A 15,677-nucleotide genomic window follows, 5' to 3' on the forward strand; every position below is an offset into this window, starting at 1 on the left:
TTCATGACCAATGTCTGTGACACTCATTTAGTTGCCGGGAGCGTGTGTGTTTGCACACACAAATCAAATTCCAACATCTACCACTGAGTTTCCTATCTTTATTGGCTATTACAAACAAAAAGCAGGTAAATTAAGCACACCAGCCAGCATGATCGATATACCAGCATCGTTCATTATCTCGTCTCGATTGTCTGTCTTGGATTCAAAGGACATACTTCGAGTCATCCATCTCGCACAGCAAAAGTGGAAGGAGTCCCAGGTCAAGTCTCGCATGCAACATCACAGCACAACACCACTACTCGCAGTGGGTATCTCAAATCCGCAAGAACTGTCCACAGTAATAGCAAATGATATACCCATCATCCACATTGAAAGCGACTGCAAAGCACTGCAAGCAGTTCAGAAGCGAGAGATACAGCACCAACGACACACGAGCCGAGTGTACATGACACTGTTATCCAGTTTGTGGGGATTCTTGCTGTACCAGCTGAAATACAACGGCCTCTTTAGACTGAAAAGAGGAGCAGATGTGGTCGACGTGCGTGTGTTTGAGCGTGGTAGTTTGCCCCTTCCCAACATCATGATTGCAGGGATCAGTCTCGGATTCACCGCATGTTTGGCTTGGATCACCAAACGACGCTTGCACAAGAAGCGCATGCAATATGATTACATCGATGGCGGTGATGATGGATTTGTCTTATTAAGAAATGATGTCTCATTTAGTAGATTTAGTTTTATTGCTACAGACGTAATTCCTTATTGTATCATTGGTGTAGGAGCATTCAGTTACAAACGAATAAAGATGTGAGTTACACTGCTTTGGTGATTTAGCCATCCGCCCATATTAAAGTTGATCACCTGCGGTGTACAGCTGTGTAATTAAACTTGTGCGGTTTGTGTGAACATGTATTTAAAGCGGCCCTTTGTTTGATATTCTGCATCTCTTCTTCTTCTTCTTCTTCTTCTTCTTTACTTTTCTTTTCATAAATGATGGCCCTCAAGTCAAGATCCCCCTCCATAGGGACTATCTCAACTATATCATCAACAAACACATCCATGATTGACATGCCAATGCCATCCTTCTCCATCACAAACAAGCCTTCATCTGGTACATCATTATACCACACCTGTCGCTCAGTACTGGATAAATTAGCGCTTGTAGAGGGCATGACATACTATTTGGATTTTGAAAACCTGAGCTTGATCACATCCACCACGGGCTCATCTGTCATGTCGTCTGAATCAGGCTCCACTACAAGCAGCAGCAACCTTTCAAATGATCCCCTTACAAAATTATGGGAACTGTGTAGACGAGGTGCTCCGCTCGCAACCTTATTCAATGCCTTGAATCCATCAGAACCACTCAAGCTAGATTTCACTCAGAACCACCAATTAAATGAGTGCAAGAAAACTGTCTATCATTTCATCGTTGCATGCAGAAATCAATTGGACTTCAAAGAGGAGGACGTATTCACATTGTCTGATCTCTACAAGGACAATACAAACGGCTTTGTCAAGGTAAGACAGAGCGCAGGAAATTGAGGCTTTTCTTTTAGCTAACCCAGACGCTTGTCATAGGTGGTGAATACAATCGATCTCATTTTGCAGTTACTGGAAGAAAAGGGCATCATTTGCACAAAAGATTCCGCCAATAGAAACTCGCTCAATGCACCAAAAGATACCAGAGACAAGGTTGTCCATGAGCTGCTTGAGACAGAGCGCAAATATGTACAAGATTTGGAGGTTCTGCAGGTAACTGCCTTGCTCATCACTTATGGAACAAAGCCCGTAATTAAAACCGTTTTAAATAGAATTATATGCGTGAATTACAGATCCAGGAAGTTCTGAATCCCGATACAATTCACTATCTGTTTGGCAACCTCAACACGCTGGTCGATTTTCAACGTCGTTTCTTGATTTACCTGGAGGAAATTGGAGAAAAGCCTGCTGAAGAACAAAATTTTGGATCTCTTTTCAGCCAAATGGAAGATCAGTTTACTGTTTATGAACCTTATTGTGCAAACTACTTTTCTGCTCAAGATCTGGTGGTTCAAGAAGCGCCTAAATTACAGAAATTGGCTGGCATTTTAAATCCGGTATATGAACTGCCTTCCATGCTCATCAAGCCTGTACAGCGTATCTGTAAATATCCTTTGCTACTGAACCAATTGATCAAGTCGATGAAACCTGATTGGCCTCACTATGAAGACATGGAAGAAGGTTTAGAATCTGTTAAACGTGTGACAGAAAAGGTCAATGAAACTCAACGCAAGCATGAAAATATCCAAGTTGTCGACGATCTAAAGAGAAGAGTCGATGAAATGCGCACTGCTCAAATCGATAGCTTTGGCAGCTTGCTGCTGCACGACAAACTCGTCATGCAACAATCAGATGAATCGGATAAGGAAATGCACATCTTCTTCTTTGAGAGAACCATGCTGATCTGCAAAGAAAGCAAAGATGCCACCAAGAACAAGAGTGCGAAATCAATCAAGAAGAAACGAAGGGGAAGTCTGCAGCCCAAGGGTCTCATTGTCATGAGCAGGATTTTGTCTGTTCGAAACACATCGACTGGCGAAGGAAACTGGTATCTGCGTGTCGATTGGAAAGATGGCGAAGTCCATACAGTTACATTGAAATTTAGAAATGAAGAACAGGTCAGGTTATGGGAATCAACTCTCAAGAGAAGAATGTCTCCTATGAAATCTACCGTTTCCAACACTCAACTCGCCTCCATGAAGAATGCGCATCAACAAGTGCCTGCCTCTCTTCGCACTGACGATGAGGATGAATACAATGACGACGCAACTCTTGTTCAAAGATCCAGATCCAACTCTTTATCTGCTCATTTGCTCAATTCGATCTCTGGTAGACCGAAGATCCCTCGCAATATGAGCGCTGATCAAGCTGCACATGGAAAACAACGCTATACTGCTGGTACAAATAGCCCTCTTCCACGTACAAGTTCAAGTGCAAACACTCACAATGCCCACGATTATTACTATCCTGCTTCTCCTCCACCTTCCAATCCTTCCTCGCCTACCACATCCTCTCGTGCTTCACAATCTAGTACAACCAGCTCGACCAGAGTCGGCGCATCTCCATTAGCTGATATTGCATCGAAATTCATGTCCACTAGTAGTGGTAGTAGCACTGAAGATGATTACAGACAATTTCCCCTTCCACCTCCACCTCCACCTCATGTCAATCGTAGTCAATCACATTCTGCTGCATCACCTTATCATACCATCAGTGCAACCACATATCAACAACAGCAGCAACAACAGCAGCTTTCAGCATCCCCCAGACTTAGATCCCAAAGTAGCCCGAATATTCATCATAACAATATCAGCAGCATGGAAGATGCGCCTCAATTACCATTTAATTCACGTACATTATATCAAACACCACCATCACCACTTGATTCTCCCATCAGGGACAGCAATATATCCTATCGTACTACCAACAGTAACACATCTCGTATATCCGACCTGAGCAACCAGCAGGTACCACTTTCTCCCATCAGCAGTATATCAGGATGCGTCAAAATCAAATTAAACTACAATGATGGTATCTACGTCGTCATGTGCTCCAGCGAAGTGTTATATTATGAATTGATGGACAAGGTAGAACGCAAGATTCGACTTGTTGCTAATTTGCAGCCGAATGATATCCTCAGACTCAGGTACCAAGATGAAGATGGTGATTTGATCACTATTAACTCTGATGACGATGTGCAAATGGCTTTTGAAAGCAGAGGAAACTTGAACACTATCAATCTGTTTGTCAGTGTTTAAGCTAGTCTTTTCTGAATTATGACGAATTATGCCAAAGCCTTTCCTTTTATCCTTTGTATGAATACCAATCCTATATGTACCATATCCCTCACCTTCAAGTACCCAAAAGACATTCCTTTCTTTTTCTCTCTGTTGCTGTAAATAATATATCCAATCCTGATATCTTTTTGTACTTCCTTTATAATTATTTTTTTTCCCTCGCAAAAAATTACACTGAATAAACTTTTAGCTTTTTTTTTTTCAATTTGTTTGTTGTACAATACTCAAAAAATGAGGAATTTTGGCTTGTCTGAAAATCCCACCCTTTCACGAGTAGCAAATCCTGGGTTCTGTAACTGATGTATTCCCTCTACTATGTGAACATGTAAGTGCATACGTGAAAGATTCTAGACAGCACATTTAGCTTTAGCTCTTCATTCAATGAATGAGATCATTGCTGAATTGATGTTTGTTCAATGATTTGCAAAATAGAACGCTCAGATGTTTTTTCATGTCGCTCGAAATGTTGTGCACTGTTTTATGCTACCACTCAGCATGGATTCGATTTTTTCATGGGGCCTTTTTTTTATGATTGCGCTCGCTTGGCTCTGCATGTTTTACTAAACTAACTCTGGATGTACCTCTTTTAAAACATTCTATTGTAGCTTCAGAAGATGCTTTTGCAAAACGGTTCCCTACAGCGCTCTATTGATATCTAACTTGTACATTAGATTTAGGAGCTAGCGTCTTTTTTTGTGTTTGTATTTCGTAGACCATCTAGCATTGTTACATTTAAGAATGCTTTAGTTGTTAATTCCCGTATATTTTATTTCTTTGACGTTTTACAAAAATTAAAACTTAAATTGAAAATAGATGCTCAATCATGCCCTGCATTTTCAGCAATTCAGAGAGTCTGATACTAAATTGTGTAACAACCTACCCTCTATTCATCTAATACTAACTTGATTAGGGTACCTTAGAAAGCAACATCAATTCTATTATCATTTATACAAAAATGTAATGGCCTATCATCTATTTCCTTCAGTATACGTAATATCTTTACATACGTTTATATACTCACGAAAATTATAATGTGTTTTTAATAAAGCAATCAACGTTTGAAATTCAATATTTGAGCGAACAAATCAAGATCGGAATGCATCTACCGAAATTTATCGTCAGTGTAAATATATATGCATTATCCAGATCTGTTCTTGAGCATTCTGGGAATACATGCGTGGCAAACATGGCATAATCTGACAGCATTTACAAATCCCCAGCCCATATACAGCTGGAGAGAGTAGCATCAGAGCCAAAAAAAAAAAAGCGGAGTATGAAACTGAATTCGTACCTGAATTTCCAAAAAAGGAAATTTTGATGTGCTATGAATTTAATGCATACTCTTGTACCCACAAAAGCCAAACTTTAGTCTAGATTCGTCCACTCTACAAACCGAGTTCTTTTGTAAATTGAAGGCTAAAAAAAAATAGAGCTATTGGTTGACAGTTTAATATCAAAACGATAACTTGCCATACATAGGATTATCGTATTCCCTGAGTATTACCCTTCCTTTTCTCATCCCAAAATCAGAAATAACATGAAAACTTTGCAAATCTATGATAGAAGCACTGGATGTATAAAACTAGAAGAGGTCGTGATAAGGCTGATTTGGAATATTACACAAACTGTTGCACAAGTTACTGTGACGAAGAGAAGACGCCGAGTTGTGTAAAAAAAGAAATATTGGGATTTGCATGCCTTTCTGTGAGGTGGGACAACCAGTAGATGGCAATTTAAAGAAAAGAACAGAACATGGTACAACAAAAAAGCAAGTAGGATACATGCTGGTTACTCAAAGGCTCGCGTGCGAGCAGGACTATCGATCGCAGGTATGTCATTTACTCAAACTTTTCTATAGATCTACAAACACTTACTTAATTCCACATCTAAAGTGAGGCTGATCAGACAAAGGAATCTTATTATTGCATCACAATGATCAGCAATCTGGACATTATGTTCGTTGATCTGCGGGATGGATAAGAACATTATCAGTATCCAACATGTCTGAGTTGATCTTCATGCGAAACAGTGTTTGATGTTACCCAGGCATTCCCCATCATTGATGAAATCTACTATTCTCACACACCTTTGGATCTACACCTAGTAAGCAAGACCAACATTTGATGCATTTGCAAAATATGAAGATATTTCAGACCTACTTTACCAATGTGCCTCCCTTTTGCACAAAATTACATTCATATCCCGTGATGGTTTTGCGGCGGTTTTCATTTCGAGCAAATTGAATGAAGTTAACTTCACAGGTTTCATTGATAATATTATCATTGATAACTCAGTTGCCCACGTGCGCTTCCGCTTGCAGCTCTGAACAGGCACTTTTGTTTAGCCTTTACCATCAATTCATCAATAAACTCTCTCATTGTTACATTTTTTGATAACATGTAAATAAGCTTTATGTGGATCAAGATTCGTCAATGGTATTAGCTTGTAATTATTATGCATAATTCGAATAAACATTTTGCAGATCTCTTTCAAAATTAAGTTACCGTGACGGGATCAACTTTCAACTTCCAAGTGATCTTCATCACCCTAAGTTGTCCGAATATCACTTTTTCATACAATTATCGTCAAGCATGATATGCAATTCATTCATAATATTATATAGCTCTCAACTATAGCTCTCGGAGATCTCTGCTATAAGAAATTCAAATCGATTCTTGATCTATTGCTCCCAAACGTCGATATCAAATGCCACAACTTGTTTGCACAATAGAGTTTAAGACTTCGGGATCTCAATCACTTTCATGACGAGCATCTAGTTTTTTTTTTTTTTCTTTTATAAATTACATATCTTTCCTCTTTTTGCTGCTTCATAAATTCGATCACTCGTTCTTCGTTATACATCATGGCCGAGAAAGCTCAAATCTCAATAGATCAAAGTGATTTACACAAGGAAGAAATTGGAGCCGTATCTACTCAACAGGCCAATGATAACACTCTATCAAGCAAGCTAGGTGAGGTTGGAGTATTGGATGCTCCTGACGGCGGAAGAGCTGCATGGACTGTGGTTTTCGGTTGCTTCTGTGTAAGTTTTTCAATCGCTCAATCTAACTGCAATCACACTCATATCAAACGCAAATAGGGCATGTTTGCTATGTATGTCAAGATAATCATCATGAATACGACTCGATTACTAACCGATGATTCATCATTTGCAGCTATGGTGTAAATTACAGCTGGGGCTTATTTCTTCGCAATTACAATCAAAAAGTGTATGTCGGAGAGATGACCAGATTGTCATGGATTGGATCTATCTGCATAGCCTTATATTTCATCATCGGCCCCATCAATGAATGGGTAGTCCGTAAGCTTGGCTATACCAAGATGCTTGCTTTCGCTACTATCATGTGCCCTCTTGCGCTGATGCTTGCAAGTATCAGTCATGAGGTATGATTTATCCAGGCATTTTCGCTACGATTTACTCATTTCAAAAGCATAGATCTGGCAATTGTATTTGACTCAAGGCGTCATGTTTGGCATTGGCGCTTCCTTTGTCTGGTTTCCTTGCATTAGTGCACCTCAAGAGTGGTTTTCTAATCGTCGCGGCACTGCCATTGGAATCACCATGTGCGGATCAGGTATCGGCGGCCTTGTCCTGTCCAATATTTGTCAAGCTGCTATGCTTACATTGGGATACCGTTGGGCTCTCCGCATTGCTGGCTTCATTTGCTTCTTCTTTTTGGTTCTTGCCACTATTTTCGTGAAGCAATCGCCCACACAATTGGAGAAACAACGACTGCAAGACGAGAGAAATGAAGGTCTTCGCGAAATGTACCACAAGCAAATGTCTCTTTTGAAGAACAGTCAATTTAACATTATGCTGATTGTTGGTTTTATTACGACGTTTGGTTACTTGGTACCATCTTTCCTTTTGCCATGTAAATATCAAATATTTGGGTTGTTAATGTTGTGCTGACCATCTCTTTCGTAACAGCTTATGCCACCTTCTTGGGGTTAAATCCATGGGTCAGTACCAATTTGTCCGCTATTCTCTCTGCCATCAATGCTGTATCCAAGCTGATAAATGGCTATACTAGTGACAAGATTGGTCGTATCAACGGGTTAGCAATTTGTACGTTCTTGTCTGGCATCATGAGTTTAGCCATTTGGACAAATGCTCGTACAGAGCCTACCATCTGGGTGTTTGCAACACTGTATGGCCTTTTTGGAGGTGGTTACTTAACGCTGCTGGCCGCCTCTTTGCCTCAAGTCGCTGGCTATGATAACATTAATGCTGCTAATGGCTTAATGTACTTTACGAACACATTTGGTTACTTGTTTGGCACGCCTATTGCATCTGCTATCATCAATCATTCAAGCCCTCCCAACTATGTCTATGCAGCAGTGTGGGGTGGTCTTTTGATGGCAGTGGGCGGCATATTCTGCTTTGTTTTGCGCGTCATGAGAGCAGGCTGGCATCCTTTTGTCAAGGTTTGATTGACTGATACCAAGATATGCAGCGATTTAGACTTTTATGCTGTTGTTTTATTATTCATTTTAACACTTTTACATACTCATACATTTATACTTGTCGAGGGCTATTTATTTAATCTGTTCTAATGCATATACTTAAATATTGGCTTTACATGCAACTTGAATGTGCTTATTATGTTTCAATTTTTCAGAGAATATCAATATATACAGAGTGAGGGGAGCTAAGGGGAGAGATAGGAAATAAGATGTATAGAAGCAGATTTTTGGGTTGGATCATTGTTCGCATCTGCCTAGTTGGGATGCTCATGGAGGAAACCACAGGAATCACCATTACGACAGCCATCTGGCGAGTTATAAAAGGAACAGACACGAGCATTATTTCGGCCCTGTCCATGGGAACCACCGCGATTCCCTCTTCCCCTTTGGTTACGAGCTTTAGCCTTTTTTCGTTGCAGCTGTTGTTGTTGTTGTTGTTGTTGCTGTTGACGGTTCTGTGTACCGTTATTATTGCTGCGATTCCAGTCCTACAATGACGTAACTATTAGCTTTCTATCCTTGAAAGTATCAAGTCAATTATACTCACATTCTGTTGAAATTGCTGTGTATTAGAAGGAGGTGGACGTTGATAGGGATGGTATGGCTGTGCAGGTTGATAAGCGGATTGAGGTGGAGCTGGGATCTGTTGCTGTGGCACAGCATTATTAGCATTGCTGGCCATGTTTCCTGTTGCAAGGAATGAAAGCTCCTTCAGGGTTTGCAAGATGCTATATCAAAACCTATTAGTGGCAATTTCTATTACCAATAAGTGTAAACACGAACCTTGGATTCTTCTCGAGCATTTCATTCACATTCTGGTTGTTTATCTTTGGTTGTCCAAGCGATCCTATGGCAGTAGGCTGAGCAGTATTCTGGAGAGCAGCATTATATGGTTGATTATAATAGTGAGCTTGTGGTGCAACAGGTGGAGAAGCAGCTACAACAGAGCTTGTATATTGGGGTTGTTGAGCTTGCACTTGAGATTGTTGAGGTATCATGAAAGAGGATGTATCTTTCATTGCAGCAATAGCAGCAGCAGCAGCACTTAAATTGGCAGGTGTAATCAAGTTGGGTTGGAGTGTAGAAGGCGTCATTACGGAAGTGCGAGGTGGTGAAAGGGTTGAGACAGGAGAAGATGAAGTGGGAATTGTATTCATAGGTAACGAGTCTGTATCATCTAAAGGAATAATGGGGACAGAGCCATCAGCATTGGGGTTTGGAGTCTCATCTGGCTCTGCCGGAGAGGGTGGAATATGTTGTGGGCTAGTGTAAATGGCTGCTAACGCAAGCTTCTCTCGACCATCTTGAGCCAAAACTTCGTCAGTTTGGATTTGAGTACGAACAATCAAGGTTGAGCTGGGACTCTCATCAAGCTGAAGCTCAAGTGGGGTATACCAAGCAATCTGAGGAACATGCATAAATGCAATTTGGCCCTCTTTTACGTCCAAATCGCGAGCATTTCCGTATTGATGCTCCACATTAGCTCCAGTTGTGTCCTATACGATATGAATGAGCAATGAGTCTTTATAGATGTCATGTCATTACTTACAAAGTTGGTCCATTCTTCCGGATTCTTTTCATATTCTCTGATTTCGACAAGATTATCCTTAAAACGCACTCTCTTTCTCTTTGACGAATCGGCATCAGCAGAAGTGCTACTAGACTCTGGTCTCTTTAGGCTATTCTCAGTGGTTGGTTTTCCAGGCTTACTTCCAAACCCTTCGAGGATTTTGTCGACATTATAAATAGGACGAGTGATTGGATATTTCTTAGATTCTCTCAATGACGACAAAAAGTTGGGATCTGCCATAGCTTTGGGTCTTGTGGGTGGTTCTTTTTGAATTGCAAGTTTAATCTGCTTTCTGGCAGGTGACTCAGTTGACGAAGGCGGAGATGTGGAGGAGGCTACAGATCACTGATTAATTGGCACGTTCCTGAGCTGTCATTGGTATCTTACCTCTATCAGGGCTGTTGCGCTTGCCATTGGCATTCAACGATCCTTTCTTCTGGAGCACCTTCCACTTTTCAATCAATGCATTAGTCATGTCAACAATATCAGTAGAGTTCTTTTCAATTCCACTCTTCTTGATATCTTTCACACCAAATCCCAAAGAGTTTTTAATCAAAACATCCAAATCTAGCGGTAAATAATCCATAGTCTGAAAGTATGCGAGGGTTGAGTATATGAGTGCAGCATTGCTCATCGAGACATACCTTTAAGATAGCCTTGATCAAGTCCTCATTCCAAGAGCTGCATGCAATGTCGACTATCTGTTTCATAACCTTGCCAAATTCTTGTGATTCCCCAATGCTACAGGATACAATGTGAATACAATGTTGCTGACAAGAGAACTACAAGATCACAAACCTTTTCAGTACAGCGTTGTCTACTGTCTTGTACAAGGGATCAAACACATTGGGGTTGAAACCTTCTGTGTGCTTTAGCAGAGAGAGGTATTTTTGGTAGTCATCTACAGATTGAATGCCTTGATTGAACTGGTCGAGTGCTACTGCCAATGGCTGTGTGGTCGTTGTTAATGGCATTGAAACTAAACAAAAGAGAGAGTTAGGCAATGTTTTTTTCTGACGTGTAATAGAATATATTTTCAAACATGCCGCTGTTTCCGTGAACCGCATGATTGATGTGCGGCACACAGAAACATGTCCAAAAACAACACCCCTATTTCAATCCAATGACATTTCTGTGCACGCACCTGCTACGCTGGTAACACCTCCATTTATCGGATGAGCTTCTGTTTGTGATCAAAGAAATCAATATTCAATAATGCATGTGTCAACAAATCAAAAAAAACAAGGCAGTTCCCGTATTTCTTCGCCGCCCCTCGCTCTCTCTCTCTCTCTCCTCCACTCCGGGTGATATTGTCAAATGTATTGTCGATTACAATGAAATCCCTGCGTTTCATTGTGCTGCCTTTTTGTCCTCTTCTTCTGGTCGATTCATTGTACTTCCACAGGATCATCGCAATCAAAAAACAGATCTTGTTTAGTTGCCAGTGGGTCAAGCACATCATGCATGTAGCATTTCTCAAAAATAACGAGTTTCTACGTTTCGCTCTTCCTTCTGCAGATAAGGAAAAATAGTAGGTTTGAAGAAAAGATACAACACAAAGGAGAGATGCGTTCTTCTAATACTTTAGAATACAAGAAAAGATAAAAAAAGCGAATGCAATTGTGGATTTTACGCTGGTAATTGATTCGCTTTCTTTCTCTCTCTTTCAAAAACGCTGTTTCTTCCCTTTCATGATTGGCTTTTTTTTTTGTGTGGTGGATATGTGATAATAAAATTTTTAAGTGACCATATTGGATATATACTGAGATATCGTTTTACATAATTCGTGAGTGCGAGAGAGAGAGAGAAAAGAGAGGAGGGAAGAGAGAGAGAGAGAGAGAGGGAAGCTTCCAGCTGTTGCCAATGTTGACAAATTTTATCTGGCCAAGTCATCCCGTAGTCCATGCTTTGTTTTTTTCGATTGATTAATATGAAATGTAAGGCTTACCATTCGTGCCGCTAGACATTTTGGTTTTTATACGACAAAAGATATATGTACAATAATGTGGATAAAAGGATAAAAATGAAGTTGGTACAGAGTATCTGTTTTAGTTTTTGAAAACTGTAATGAGAAATGGAAAAAGAGGAAAAGAGAAACAGAGAAAAAATTTATAATTTTGATCACTTTATAGCAGTCGTTCTCACTGGTTTACTAGATGACGTCTATTGGGTTTGTGTCCTCAAATACTCTGTTGGATTTGTATTACAAGTTCCCGTTTTACATCGCAACATGTCGACACCCACTACCACTGACGAGGATCTTGATAAATTCTTCTCTCAATCAGAAAAACACCTAGAGATCGAAAGAGTTCTTGCTTGTTTCAAGTTGGATCCATTCGCAATCCTGGAGCTACCCTATACCAAACCCGATGCCAAAGCAATCAAAATGGCATATCGCAAAAAGAGTTTGATGATCCATCCCGACAAGGTCCAGCACGAGCATGCGCAAGATGCCTTTGCTCTCTTGAAGAAGGCCGAATCCGAATTATCAGACGAAAACCGCATCAAATTCCTATTGACAGTGATTGAAGAAGCTCGTGTGGAGGTGCTGCGTGATAACGGATACAAGGTCAAGACAGAGATCAAGGTAAATGCTCCCGTCATGACAGACGATCCCGAGGGCGGAGCTCCCCAACTCAAAGCATCATTGGATTCCATTGCTATCCTGGACGAGAGAGAATACCCTTACTTACAGACAGCTCAAGGCCAGGCACAAGTAAAGGAAAAGATGAAGGAGATCCTGATTGAAATGGAGCTTCGAAAACGTCGTCAGATGAAGAAGGAAATGGAGGCAGAGGGTGCCGAAAAGAGAAAGGCTGAACAAATGGTCAATGAAAGAAAGCGAAAGGCTGAAGATGCAAAGCAATGGGAAGCTTCTCGAGATACTCGCGTAAGTAGTTGGCGCGATTTCCAAAAGAAAGGTGGTAAAAAGGTCAAAAAGATTAGAAAATCTGGATTGTAATAAAGTGAAATGTTGGTCTGGGCTGATTAGTTTCTAGACATGTCAATTGAAGCCATGATACGATTTAAGTCGAATGGCCTATGGATGCTTGATCCGTGGGCTAAAACTGAGCAAGTATGCATATCGTCATTACAGGACAGTATTAAGAATGAGTTCTTATCGTCCTATCTGTTAACCTGTACTCTTCCACATCAGTGTGTACTCCATGCATGAATGCCTTCAATCCAGATGACTGTGAATGAGCTCACCAACTTCAAATTGGAAGCATCGACAATATGCATCTTAAATAATTCGTTTATATCTCACTAACGTATACCACGATTTCACAGTTCAGCCTTACACTATCGCGGGAAAGCCTTTTTTGAGCGACTTTTTACTGTAGAACTGACGATTCGATAATGTTCCGTGTCTGAATCAATGGGAACAACTCACAAACGGGCCGGCAATATAGTAGCATCTCTTCTCATTAGTCCAAAATATGCAAATTACAGCGAAATTTTGGTGTATTTGAGCCACAATTTCTCGTGCTAGAAGCCGCTTTAGGCTGCCGGAATAGCACCAAAAAGTTGCTCTGATCTGGCATTAACTGTCTGATACCTTTGCTCAGCTTTTTGAGGACCTAAAAAATATCGTCAAAAATCGACCAAAAACCATGAGGTACCCCTCATGGTTTTCACCAAAAATCAAACGATCGCGTTTTTTACCTTGAAAACGGAAACTTTTACTATGGCATGTATTAGTTCAATATGATTCTCTTGTTCCAAAGCAACCCTTAAAACTTTGTTTGTGAAACCTTGGTATAGAAAATCTCGGCATTTTGGCCAAAAATCTCATTTAATATTTTTTGAAATTACTCCATAAGCTTGTTCAGAACATATATTTCTATTAACACTATTAGATGCTCCTTGAAAAGTATTCTAAAGAAGATTAAAGGATTACTTTTTTTTTTTTTGTAGGGGAGTCGAGCTCCAGGTTTTATTTAAAGTCCTTTAAATGTCATACTGAGGGATAGAAAAGACTGTTGGTGGACCCAATGTCTGCAATGAAGGGGAATAAGAAATTTTGAACTAAGTTGGGAAAGAAATCTACTACTAATAAGGTGCGAAACCTAGAGCCAATGCAATCTTGCGGAAATCGTCAAAAATAGAGAATGGATAAGAATACAAAACACCAAACGAGGACATCAGTACTACGTCAAAAATTCAGACAACTTGCGTTCACCAGGATTTGAACCGGGGATCCTCCCGTTGGCATACGGGAGTTCTACCACTTCGCCCTACCACCAGGGACAGATTAAAGGATTACAAGGTGATCATCACACTTTCTATAGTCGAATCTTACAAAACAGATCGATTGAGTCGAAAATCAATCAAAATTGACGAATCGATGAAATAAAATCTGTGGCGGAATTTGAATTAATTTTGGCTGGCAAAATGCCTTTCTGATGAATGTAAACGATGTTTGCGAAGCTAGTAAGAAAGGAATAACAAGTTGAAAGGTATCATAGTTCAATCTGACCACCTTTTATTAACCTTGTTACAATTTTTTCAAGTTTGCAGGATTTAATTGCTTATCCTTATGCGAAATGCAAAATTGTCTGTTGGTTCAAGGTTGCATAGTATCTTATCAAAATACTGCTACTTTCATTTTGGCCCTCCACGTACACATGAAAAACCTTCATGTTATCTATGGATCTAATTCTTATGTGATTCTCTACATCCATATACACGTAGCTACTTCATATACGGGCAAGCAGCATACTGGTATTTCCCCCTTTATATTCCTTAGTGCCCCTAATACCGCAAAATCTGAGTGCATTTGATCTGCGTTTTCTTGCGTTCAAGGCCGTTTTAGACCGTCAGAATAGCTCCAAACAGTTGCTCTCATCTGGCAGTTGCTTATGGCCACTATTGTTCAACTTTTTGGGGATCAAAAAAACATGGCCAAAATTCGACCAAAAACCGTGAGGTACCCCTCATTGTTTTCATCAAAAATCAAACGATCGCATTTTTGACCTCAAAAATGAAGACTTTTACTAAGGCATATATCAAGTCAAAACGTTTCTCTCGATCCAAAGCAACCCTTAAAACTTTGTTTGTGAAACCTTGGTATAGAAAATCTCGGCATTTTGGCCAAAAATCTCATTTAATATTTTTTGAAATTACTCAATAAGCTTGTTCAGAACATATATTTTTACTAACACCATTAGATGCGCCTTGAAAAGTACTTCAAGGAAGCTTAATAAGGCATAGGATGATTAGCATATTTTACTTAGTCGAATCTGGTAAAATAAATCGAGCAAGTCGAAAAATGAGAATATCTTTCACGGAGCTTGAAGTGATATTGGCCGGAGAAGTCAATACTATGCTTATTGTATAGGTAATAGATGCTTTGAAGGATAATGAGAGGGGGATTGCGAACGGAAAGGAGCTACAAATTGCCCTAGCTGCCTTATTTTCTATTTATTGTGCATTTTTATGGCTGGTATATTTATTCATTGTAAATTGAGCATCCAATTGCGAAGTCTAATTGAATGCAGTTTTGCAGAAGTCCCCTTCTCGGATTCTTCGATAGTTTGGATGGGAAGAAGAAGAGTGTCAAGGACTGGATACCTAAGGTGTCGTCTTTTATTACCCAACACTCGGGTGACATGCTGCATGACCACTGTCTCAAGTAGAGCAAGAGGTTTTACAGTGAAGGGTTGCTTTCAAGGTAGACTTACTTTTGGGACTAGTTGTATTTTCACCTTCTCGAGGTTGATCTCTGTTTGTATCAGGGTATGATGTGGTTTGATTGACCAAGAAAATACGTTTTCTTTCTG

The 15,677-nt window shown here is 40.0% G+C and overlaps 5 protein-coding genes across 5 annotated transcripts; 4 read left to right on the plus strand and 1 right to left on the minus strand.

Moving 5' to 3' along the window:
* Window positions 1-148: 148 nt before the first annotated feature.
* ATC70_010909 (uncharacterized protein) lies at window positions 149-808 on the plus strand (the record flags this gene model as incomplete). The annotated part of the gene is made up of 1 exon (XM_064830113.1): window positions 149-808. The coding sequence occupies one exon, from the start codon at window positions 149-151 to the stop codon at window positions 806-808; it is 660 nt and encodes a 219-aa protein (XP_064682615.1).
* A 248-nt stretch (window positions 809-1,056) lies between these two features.
* On the plus strand, window positions 1,057-3,797 carry ATC70_010910 (uncharacterized protein; the record flags this gene model as incomplete). Its single annotated transcript, XM_064830114.1, has 3 exons — window positions 1,057-1,518; window positions 1,579-1,752; window positions 1,812-3,797. 3 exons carry the CDS (start codon window positions 1,057-1,059, stop codon window positions 3,795-3,797), a joined length of 2,622 nt encoding a protein of 873 aa, XP_064682616.1.
* Window positions 3,798-6,699: 2,902 nt separating this feature from the next.
* ATC70_010911 (uncharacterized protein) lies at window positions 6,700-8,291 on the plus strand (the record flags this gene model as incomplete). The annotated part of the gene is made up of 5 exons (XM_064830115.1): window positions 6,700-6,879; window positions 6,937-6,950; window positions 7,013-7,241; window positions 7,294-7,732; window positions 7,789-8,291. 5 exons carry the CDS (start codon window positions 6,700-6,702, stop codon window positions 8,289-8,291), a joined length of 1,365 nt encoding a protein of 454 aa, XP_064682617.1.
* A 287-nt stretch (window positions 8,292-8,578) lies between these two features.
* On the minus strand, window positions 8,579-10,868 carry ATC70_010912 (uncharacterized protein; the record flags this gene model as incomplete). Its single annotated transcript, XM_064830116.1, has 7 exons — window positions 8,579-8,812; window positions 8,872-9,052; window positions 9,108-9,820; window positions 9,874-10,229; window positions 10,282-10,483; window positions 10,539-10,635; window positions 10,693-10,868. 7 exons carry the CDS (start codon window positions 10,866-10,868, stop codon window positions 8,579-8,581), a joined length of 1,959 nt encoding a protein of 652 aa, XP_064682618.1.
* A 1,256-nt stretch (window positions 10,869-12,124) lies between these two features.
* ATC70_010913 (uncharacterized protein) lies at window positions 12,125-12,856 on the plus strand (the record flags this gene model as incomplete). The annotated part of the gene is made up of 1 exon (XM_064830117.1): window positions 12,125-12,856. The coding sequence occupies one exon, from the start codon at window positions 12,125-12,127 to the stop codon at window positions 12,854-12,856; it is 732 nt and encodes a 243-aa protein (XP_064682619.1).
* Between the last annotated feature and the right edge of the window lie 2,821 nt (window positions 12,857-15,677).

This window comes from Mucor velutinosus (genome assembly GCF_035048745.1).
Source record: "Mucor velutinosus strain NIH1002 chromosome Unknown tig00001564, whole genome shotgun sequence".
Lineage (NCBI taxonomy): Eukaryota > Fungi > Mucoromycota > Mucoromycetes > Mucorales > Mucoraceae > Mucor > Mucor velutinosus.